General features: G+C 34.0%; 1 protein-coding gene across 1 annotated transcript; it reads right to left on the minus strand.

The window, feature by feature from the left end:
• Nucleotides 1–2,773: 2,773 nt before the first annotated feature.
• Nucleotides 2,774–3,583, minus strand: LOC141480618 (uncharacterized). Its single transcript, XM_074170811.1, has one exon. It carries the CDS (start codon nucleotides 3,581–3,583, stop codon nucleotides 2,774–2,776), a length of 810 nt encoding a protein of 269 aa, XP_074026912.1.
• Nucleotides 3,584–10,345: the final 6,762 nt, after the last annotated feature.

Raw genomic sequence — 10,345 nt, forward strand, 5'->3', positions numbered from 1 at the left:
ATGAATCCAAAAACAAACACTGTTCCCAAACACCAGAACTGCAACACTTCCCGACGCGTCATTCACCACCAAGTTGAAGTATTCAGGAGGTGAAGTTCGCTAATTCCTAACTGCAAAACTGGTGTCTATTTATATCTAACAGGGTGCAATTCCACTTTCAGATACACATCAATGATTTCGGGTATATATTCGCGGTAACTTCTCTTACAAATTCCACAAATAGTAAAGATCCCAGTACTGATCCCTGATGAACTCCTAATGTCACATCATGTTCCTTGGACACGATATTGTTATATGTATATGACTGTCAAATGCCGACCACTCATATAGGATTTTATCCAAGTCGGTATGTTATGTGGAATCCCACGCCTCTCTAACTTTACATATAGAAAATCAAAGAAATACTAATTACAAAATTATTGACATCAATTTCAGAGTATATGTTATTGAGATAATCATAGGAGCGGTTTCTATGGAACGATCTTTCCTAAATCCATGTTGATTATTACATAGGTAGTTATTATTTGACTCTAAGTAATTCACTATTCTAGTAGCCACCACTTTTTCATACAATTTCGAAAGAGAACAAAGTAATGAAATTTGTCGGTAGTTATTCAGGTCATTTCTATTTCTTTTTTTAAAAAGGGGTATGACTAAGGCTTTCTTGAACTCTTCTGGAAAGTAGCCTAGCATGTAGGATCCATTCTTAAGATAAATTAGGGGAGATACGATAAAGTCAAATATTTCTTTAACAACTTGATCCACTTGAATTTTTATTTTTCATTAATCTCAATGCAGCATGAATTTCAGCTTCAGTACTCGGTCCGTTCTCGAATGAGTGTACAATATTGATATTTGTACTGGTTGCAAAAGGAATCTTAGATTTTGAAATAGCAGAATTTGCAACATGATGGGCAAATAGGGAAATAGGTCTGCTACAACAGGAGGGTGTTCAACCACAACTGAGTCATGATGGAGAGTGATAACATTATCAACATAACACTTTCTTCTTCTCAACTCGTTGTCAATTTAAGTGGAAAAGTAGCTGATCTTTTTTTGCTTAACGTTATTCCTGTGTTGTTTCAGCCTAGATTTGTATACAGCCATATTACTAGAGTCAACTTCTCAATCAGTTGTAATTAGATGGAACATATCTCTTAGATATTTTCCTTTCATTAAAGTAGGTAACTTGTTTACAACAGTTTTTCTTTTGGGACATGTGACATCAAAATACCAAGAGAGGGACTCTAAGAAAAAAGAGAACCCATCATGAATAGTCATATCATATAACTTTTTTTCTGATTTCTTCGGCTGTTACTTGATAAAGATCCATAGTAATTTCAAAAACTACACCTCAGGATTGGATCTCCACAAACTTTATTTGAAAAATATATCACAACATATTTCGCTAGCACAGTAGCTTTGTCAAGTGATTTAAATCACAGTTATAAATCAGTTGATAAAGTTACTGTGCTAGCGAAACATGTTGTGATATATTTTTCAAATAAAGTTTGTGGAGATCAAATCGTGAGGTGTAGTTTTTGAAAAATATCATATAACGTTGGAAACCATAATTGTAGTACTGAATCTAGTTCTTAATTCATTAATGCTGCAAGGATTGACACGTCTTTCACTACAACTGATTTAACGGAAGTTATTTTTTTCATTATTATTTACTTTTTGTTTTTTAACAGTTCATATGTGAGATATGTTATCTGCAATGTTTGGTTGTACCAATACACAGTTATAAATTTCTTTGCAGAAATTGGTTACCATATAATTTAAAGCGAGTTTTTATAGTTCGCTTTTTAGTCTAACCGGTGAATTTTTTATAACTGTTCTCACAGTTTGTTAACTGATGAATTTATTTTGTAACTGTCCCCAAAATTTATTTTATATATTTCAAACTTTTGATTTTCCAAGATATTGTTTTTAGTGTAACCTTAAATTCTTTGGGGTGAGCAAGAAATTTTTAAGGTTACTTATATGTTCAACTGTTTGAAAATTAGATACAATCCGTCAATGTATCTTAATTTATACGGAAGTGTACTTTGAAATAATGTCTTTTGAAAAGGTCGAAGATTACGAAGATTCTTCCTGAATTTACGTGTCCTGATTAACCTATCAAATATATTTGAATGATACCCGTTGCTTTCAGCTATGTCCCTGATAACGTTTTTTCCAATATTCTATAACTTTCTTTATTCCAGGGAACGTAACAAGCCTATGGACAAGAAAGTTTAGTCCTGTAATTTTTTATTGTGTAAGCTATCAGGAATATATCTAAAAGTATACTGGTATTTTTTCAATAGATATCAAATTGTAGCCCCTGATTATATCTAATCACTAAGACATTCAAGAATGACAACCCGTAGTTCGTAGTTTATATGTAAACTTAGTGTTCAGGGATCTATGTTCGGGATTAGTGTTCGGGGATCTACCATAGATTTTTTTGTGTCTGAAATCGCAAATATATCATCTTCATATCGGATCCGTAGAAAGAAATGTAACTCCTCTTTTGATTCTAATTCAAATCTGCTCCTGAACAGATTACCTATAAAAGAGGACAATGGATTTCCCTTTTCCGTGTCTTCGTGCTGCCTGCAGAAACATTTGTTGTACTGGAAACAATTCTGTTCCTTGCAAATTTTTGTTAGTTTTTTTTTTTTATTTAAGAAAAAAAAAAAGTTGCATCGACCACGAGGGTCATTAGCAACGTGTTACATTATATTTGAGTACAACAGATACAGAGACTAAAACATATGTTACATAGTTAGAGATCTTTGAGAACTTCGATATCATTTAAATAATTCACTAGATTTGAAATTTTACAATTTTCGCCTAAAATTGAAGATAAGTCAGGATCTAGATTGAATGCTTGACGCTGCGCTGAGAACTTTGGGCACTCAACTAAAAAGTGTTTCACACTCATTGGAATTAGGCATCTGTCGCACAGTCTTACTTCTTCTTTCTTCAATAATTGTCCGTGGGTGTAGCGGGTGTGGCCAATACGAAGACGTGTGAGAACAACTTGGTGGGATCTGTTTTGGGGTGTAATTTTCCACGGTTTTATAGTGGATTTCACTTCTTTCAGTTTCGATTGTGAGTTCTGCCATCTGGAATTCCAGGAGTCCTTCAATAACTTTTTAAAGTAAGCTTTTTGATCGCCATATTCTAGTTCCTCTTCGAAATTTATGTTTTGATCTCGTAGAGCTTCACGAGCTGCTTTATCTGCAAGTTCATTTCCTCTGATTCCGACATGTGATGGTACCCATAGGAATATGATGTTTTTATTTTCTCTTGATATTGCATATATTGCTTCCTTGATGTTTATTAGGATTTGATTATCCGAATACATTTGTTGAATACCTATAATTGCGCTCAATGAATCCGTAATGACTGAAGAATTTTGTATGTCATATTCTAGTATATGTTTGAGAGCTTGAAGAATAGCGAAGAGTTCCCCATTGTAAATGCTTCCGAACTTGTTGACTTTGAACTTGTGCGACGAGTTAGATGTTACAAAAGCTGCTGCAACTCCTTCTTCTGACCTTGATGCATCGGTGTAAATTTGAGTGTACATTGGGATATTCGATAAGAGAGCTTGGAAATGGCATTGTATTAGCTGCGGTGGAGTTAGTTGTTAGTTGTATGTAGTTGTCGATAAGTTCTCCACTGAGACCATTGATCCTCTGACGATCCCTCAAATATTGAATAGTTTTTGGTATAGGGACGCGTGGACACAACAAGGATACATCAAATAATACTAAAATCTCTCCATCTCGCAACTTTAGATCTTCAATTTCATCTATGAATTAAACAAATTTTTATGTATCGATTGCTGGTATTTAAAAGTAAAAGTTTGGTGAAAATCTCAGAAAAAAGTGTTTTTTGAATACGTTATAGATTTTCATCAAATATCGGCGAGTTTGATCATACAAAGTTCAAACTCAATTGTTAGACTAAGAGAGTTCCAAACTGTTTGGTTAACCATTTAGCAATTTTATAAGTAGGGTAATTTATGGTGAAGCAATTGGTTGTACCGATTTGCCAGATTTGTGAATTTTTGGTAGACCATGTATTTTAGAATCTGTAGGATTAGAAACCTGTAAACTCCTGTTCAAAGTCGGTACGATGAAATTTTGGTAATTTATTATAGGGGCCGTTCTCAATTAAATTATTAATTATCTCATAGAAATCGGACTTGTCCAAAATCACAACCTCATTGCCTATGTCTGCTTTCGGATAGAAACTATATTTTGATAACCTTTCTTTAATTTTTTCTACCTGAAATAATTGATGTGTGTCGAAAAGTGAAAGTGTACCTTGTTAGATAAAAATTGAGACGAGTTTTAGAGTTAGGAATTACTATACTTCATCTCCTGAAGACGCCAAGTTAGCTGGTGAAACGCGCATCGAGAAGAGTGTTGCAATTTGGATGTTTGGGAACAGCGTTTATTTCAATAATTCAATACATTTTGTAATATAAACAGACACATACTTTCATACATAAATAATCACCCCCCCCCCGAAATTCAGAAATTACCCTCTCCCCAAAATTTGGATCTTAATTCGCCCATGAAGTCGAAAATTCTAAACTATAAAAATTATTATTCTTCCAGCAATCAAAGATAATTGAATAATAATTCCCATCCCAATCAGATGAAAATAATAATGATAGACATTAAAAAAACATTAAGAGCATGTAGGCAAAGGCACTTATAAGATCGTGTGGTCGTTGATAGAAACTGAGAGATACAGAGCTTATATTTTGAATAGTACCTACAATGTATACATATATTATGTAAGGTTCAAATCCATGATAATTATTGATAATTTTCTCAAAAGTTTTGTGAAAATTCTCTGTATCATCATGGATAGTTTTATTAATTTTCATCAAATAATGGGTCAGAGTATTCATAATAAGGTTCAAATTCTGGTTTGGGTTTATCAATTCCTATTATTGTTGTTTTTGATGTTCACAAAACCTAATTAGTTATATAGTACCACAAAAGATGTGCGTAGGTATCTATATTTCAAGATTTCTGAATATATGTTTATAGTATTTTCTTCATAGCTGGTTATTGTGTATAACTTGCAGCGTATATATCTCATAATAGTAAGTTTTTGAAAACAATTAATAATTTCACAATTTCATCAACAATACATCATTTAATGCACAGTTAAATTACAGTTAACACTATAAATTTGCTGAGTGGATCTGGTGTAGGAGTTAAATTACAGATTAGGTTTGCTATAAGCCAATAATTGTTCTGCATTTCAATTACTAATCGGTTGTTTTCTTTGTAGAATGTAATGTACCTAAAATATATTCTTAATAAAATTGAAGCATATGTATATTATATTGTTTGATGGATTATTTTGATTTAGTTTGGATTGAGTGTATGTTAGCTAGTTAAGTAGGTAACGGTTCATAAAAACTATTTCTAATTTTTTTCTTGAGTCTAATGTAAGTATGTTCTTCTCTTTGAGCTTTTAGGTGGGATAGGAGGTCCTTCGAAGGTAAGCATTTTATCATATATCCTGGATAAAAAATTTTGAGACTTGTGTATTGTGGCAGGGTTAGCTCAGAGATCACTTTTCCCAACTGCTTTCAAGATGATGACTATTATTTCTTTATACTTTTATTTCATTCATTTACATTGTATTTGATGATATTCCCAAACATCCTGTTTAGAAAAAATCCACTTCGTATTTTTTCAGTAGGTATAGGTACTCAATTTCTATTTGTCAAATTATAACATTGTCTAGAACAGGTAAATTGGTCAAATTTTGAAACGTCCACCGATTTTAATGAGCTTGGTAATTGCTTAGTGAGTAAATATACAGGGTGTTTCTGGACTTCCTCTTTTCCTCTCGGGAATGTATAGATGGGGTCAAAATATCACCAGTACTTCATATAACTTTTTTTCCTAAAAGTCTTCGTAACCAAGTTACGGGCCCTCGAAGTTACAAAATGAAAAATGTTTTTCTTTGATAACTTTTCAAGTGAATATTCAAAATCATCCAAATTTTGGTAATTGACTAAACAAATGAATTCCGTCGATGAGCTTTCATGCAGGAGTCAGTTGTTTTGCTACAAAGTCAGGAACGGACTACCCCCGATGGTCCACACCCCAAAACTTTGAAATGACAGATATTTTTCAATATTTATTTTATTTTATTTTATTTATAACAGGAATAATACAAAGTATGCTAAAATGAAGTCGTAAACAAAAAGTACAGTACCTATATGGAAGTTTAAGTCACAATTGTGATAGCAGATATTTTTTCAAAAGTAATATCAAGTTCTGTAGATTCGTGGTGTTTTTAAACTAACAAGCTACTCTACTATGAAATATCGAATTCATTCCATATTTTGTATGTACATAATACGTGTGGAATAATCACGTTTCGTGTTGATCAGTTATCTGAATCTCATGAAACTCAACATTCGAATGTTTCAAATTCTTCTTCACAGCTAAACTGTTGAGGAGTTTCACTGATAATTATAATTTTATGGGAGAAATTCTTTAACACGAATCTAAATTTAGCTGAAAAAACGCACATCGGAAAAAATATTTACTATACTAATAAAAAGCAAACGAATGAACTACAAAAACGGCTGCACATGATCAGGTGAAAAATATCTAGGGAATAATTATGTTCCATTTCTTTCACAGATGTTGACAAAAAAACCTTTTAGAAAGTTTTGATGAAAAATGAGAAACTGGAATGCGATTTTGTTTTGTTGAGTGGTGCGTTGTCATATGACTATCATTGTATTGTCAATATTCTATAGGATATTTTGAATTTTTTTGATATGGCAGAACAGTTTACATTCAATGAATATGCAGATATGCATGTATTTTATGGACGAGCATTTTGTAATGCTGCAGAAGCTCGTCGTCTGTATTCCGAGCATTTTCCCAATCGAACGGTACCGTCAAGAGAAACATTCGAGCGTGTCGATCGCAGCTTGAGGGAGACAGGTATGTAATAATTGATAATTAATTTGAGCACATTGTTTTATTTCGATATTATTGTAGGTACAGTTTTGCCAAAACGAGGTGGTGAGGGCGCTCCTAGGACTGTACGTACCGTTGTATTGGAGGAAAATATTTTGGAAGCCGTCGCTGATGATCCTTCAATGAGCATCAGAAATCTATCAGAACAGTTCCATACATCCAAGTCCACTATTCATAGAATAATTAGGGAACAACTGCTCCACCCATTTCACATCCAGAAGGTACATGCCATGACACCTCAAGATTTTCCAGCACGACTGGAATATGCCAATTGGTTCATGGATAGGCAAAGAGAGGATATGACTTTTAGTAATCGAGTTTTATTCACTGATGAAGCAGGTTTCAGTAGAGATGGAGTTATCAACTCTCATAATTTCCATATATGGGCCGAAGAAAATCCCCATGGGATATTGCAAACCAAACACCAACGGAAATTCAACGTGAATGTTTGGGCTGGTATCATAGGAAACCATCTTATAGGACCATTCGTTCTACAGGACCGATTGAATGGAGAACGTTATTTGGAGTTCATTCAGAACGATTTGAATGGACTTTTGGAACATGTTCCATTGCAAACTCGAAGAGATATGTGGTTTATGCATGATGGCGCTCCTCCTCATTTTAGTTTGATTGTGCGTGACCATCTGAACCATATTTTCCACAATAGATGGATTGGTAGAGGTGGGCCATATTCATGGCCATCGCGGTCTCCGGATTTAAATCCATTGGATTTCTTTCTGTGGGGGCATCTAAAAAGCCTTGTTTACGCTACACCTATTCACACAAGAGATGCATTGTTGAATAGAATAACATTACATTGTGAAGCCATACGAAACGACCCTGGAATGCTATTTCAAGTACAGAGAGGGTGTCTTCGCAGACTAAGAAAATGTATAGAGAGAGAAGGTGGTCATATCGAGCAGTTTCTGTAGCGGATTTTTCATTTCTGTTTGCTCTTGAGGCTCTTTCCATTTTCCATTTCCATTTTCCTTAAAAACTAATATTTTCGAATAATGGTAGACATCTCAGGATAAATGTTGTTGAATTAACGTTATCATTATTATTTCTGCTTTGATAATTATTCATTTCAAATAATGGTGGACGAGTGGGTTTGATGTCGTCGAGTGAAACTACATTTTTATCAAGACTCGTTGCTCCGATCGACTTTCCACACGAGTACTTTTATTTATAAAATTGTCCAAGTAACCTTAATTTGTTGAAAAATATTGAAAAATATCTGTCATTTCAAAGTTTTGAAGTGTGGACCATCGGGGGTAGTCCGTTCCTGACTTTGTAGCAAAACAACTGACTCCTGCATGAAAGCTCATCGAAGGAATTCATTTGTTTAATCAATTACCAAAATTTGGATGATTTTGAATATTCACTTGAAAAGTTATCAAAGAAAAACATTTTTCATTTTGTAACTTCGAGGGCCCGTTACTTGGTAACGAAGGATTTTAGGAAAAAAAGTTATATGAAGTACTGGTGATATTTTGACCCCATCTATACATTCCCGAGAGGAAAAGAGGAAGTCCAGGGACACCCTGTATAACTTACCCCCTGGGGCGGGGTGGCGTTACAAAATCCCTGCCGGGTGAAGAATCATCTGTGGAGGTAAGAGTCCTCCTAAATGACATATGACCCTAAGTCCACTCACTGAGTCCACTCAGTGTCACTTACGGAAGCTTCGAGATACCGGGGCGCTCTCCCTCCCATAGTTTTCCTACCTTTCAGCTGTTTCTGATAAAAAGAAAGGGGATACATCAAGATTGACCAAACGACCCCAACTGTCCTCCCTCTAAGCGCCGATTCGCGAATTAGAAGCAAAGTGGAAACGACATTGTGCCAAGTTGATAAAATCTCTGAAGAAGTAAATGCATATTTTGTTAAAGTGTTTAAAATTATAATGAAAACCATGCCTAATTATATGTATAAATTGCATATTTCTCGATTCAATTGATTTTTACCTTTCGTAAAGATAAATCTAACCTACTAGCTATTGCCAGTTGGCAAGCATTCTGCTATTACGACGAACCTGTGCGTGTGACTTTAGGACTTGGCCTTTGTGTCTCTTATAACATACTTTTCAAAAAATCACTTTATAATAGCTTTAGAGGAACTGAAATGTCACTTATTGAGTCTCTATAAAATAAAACTATCGAGCCTCTTATGGTAATATGACCCGTTTGTCTTTCTGGCAAACATCAGTTAAAAGGGGAAGGGAGCCAGGCTTCAACCTGAACAAAATCAAGATGGATAACGTCGTCTTATGGTAATAATACATCTGAATATATGCAGGTCGTTCATATACCCCAAAGTTCTGTTATCTGAGCCCAAAGTTCTGTTATCTGAGCGCTTCTTTTTATGATTTATATAAAATGATACGTTTCGAGTTGTGCATCATAATAAATGTGTCTTATTTGCTGATAACACAAACTATTTCCGAACCTACTACTCAAGGATACAAGGGTGAATATTCAGAATGTTGCCTGCAGAAGAGTTTGAAAAATGTTTTATTAGTATTTACATGAAATGATGAAGTCAAAACACGGCGCTTTATCTTCATTTCGAAATTATGGCTCCAAAAAGATCAAATTCCACCTTCTTATTTATACCAAAAAACGATCGAAATATACCTACATGATTGTATTCGCTACATCACCTCCACATATTACTCGATCTGGATTTACATTTTTTCCGCACACTTTTATCTTTTTACATGGAAAAAATATATTTTGTGTCAAAGCTGTTTACGTTTTTACAACTGCTTCACTCGAATATTACAAATTCGAAAGGAATTTAAATCAATTCAATTGTTTTTCGACACCATAACTTGAAAAGAAAACAAGGATATGAAAAATACCTTAGCTACTGCTTATATTTCACTTTGTAAGCCAATATCATCGGATATCGTGTTTCTGCCGCAAAAACTCCAAACACAAAATTAAGTTTTCTCTCACTTCAACTAAATTGATCATTTGGTCCAGATTCATGTTAATGTAAAGCAACTAAACTTCTGAATAAATATTTCATTATATGAATATTAGCGTCGAAAAACAATTGAATTAATTTAAACCGCATTTGAAGTTTTGATATTCGGGTCATAAAAAATGCTTATTTTTTCATGGGAATCGTGTCCTGCTCATCATTTCACGTAAATACAAACATATTGTTTTCGAAATCTTCTGCTTCTGAATACCTATTCACCAAATGAAATGTCAGTTGTCTTGATTCACATCTAATCTGTCTAATATGAGATGTCTATGAGACAATTAAACACTCGTTTACGAAAAATTGATTACATTTTTAAACTGTAT

This window comes from Leptinotarsa decemlineata, unplaced genomic scaffold (assembly GCF_025532065.1).
Source record: "Leptinotarsa decemlineata unplaced genomic scaffold, Ldec_3_MD MMD2_P_RNA_scaffold_9, whole genome shotgun sequence".
Lineage (NCBI taxonomy): Eukaryota > Metazoa > Arthropoda > Insecta > Coleoptera > Chrysomelidae > Leptinotarsa > Leptinotarsa decemlineata.

What these genes read in the sequence shown, in the direction of transcription:
- LOC141480618 (XM_074170811.1), bottom strand. Translation starts at nt 3,583, where the DNA reads ATGTACACTCAAATTTACACCGATGCATCAAGGTCAGAAGAAGGAGTT.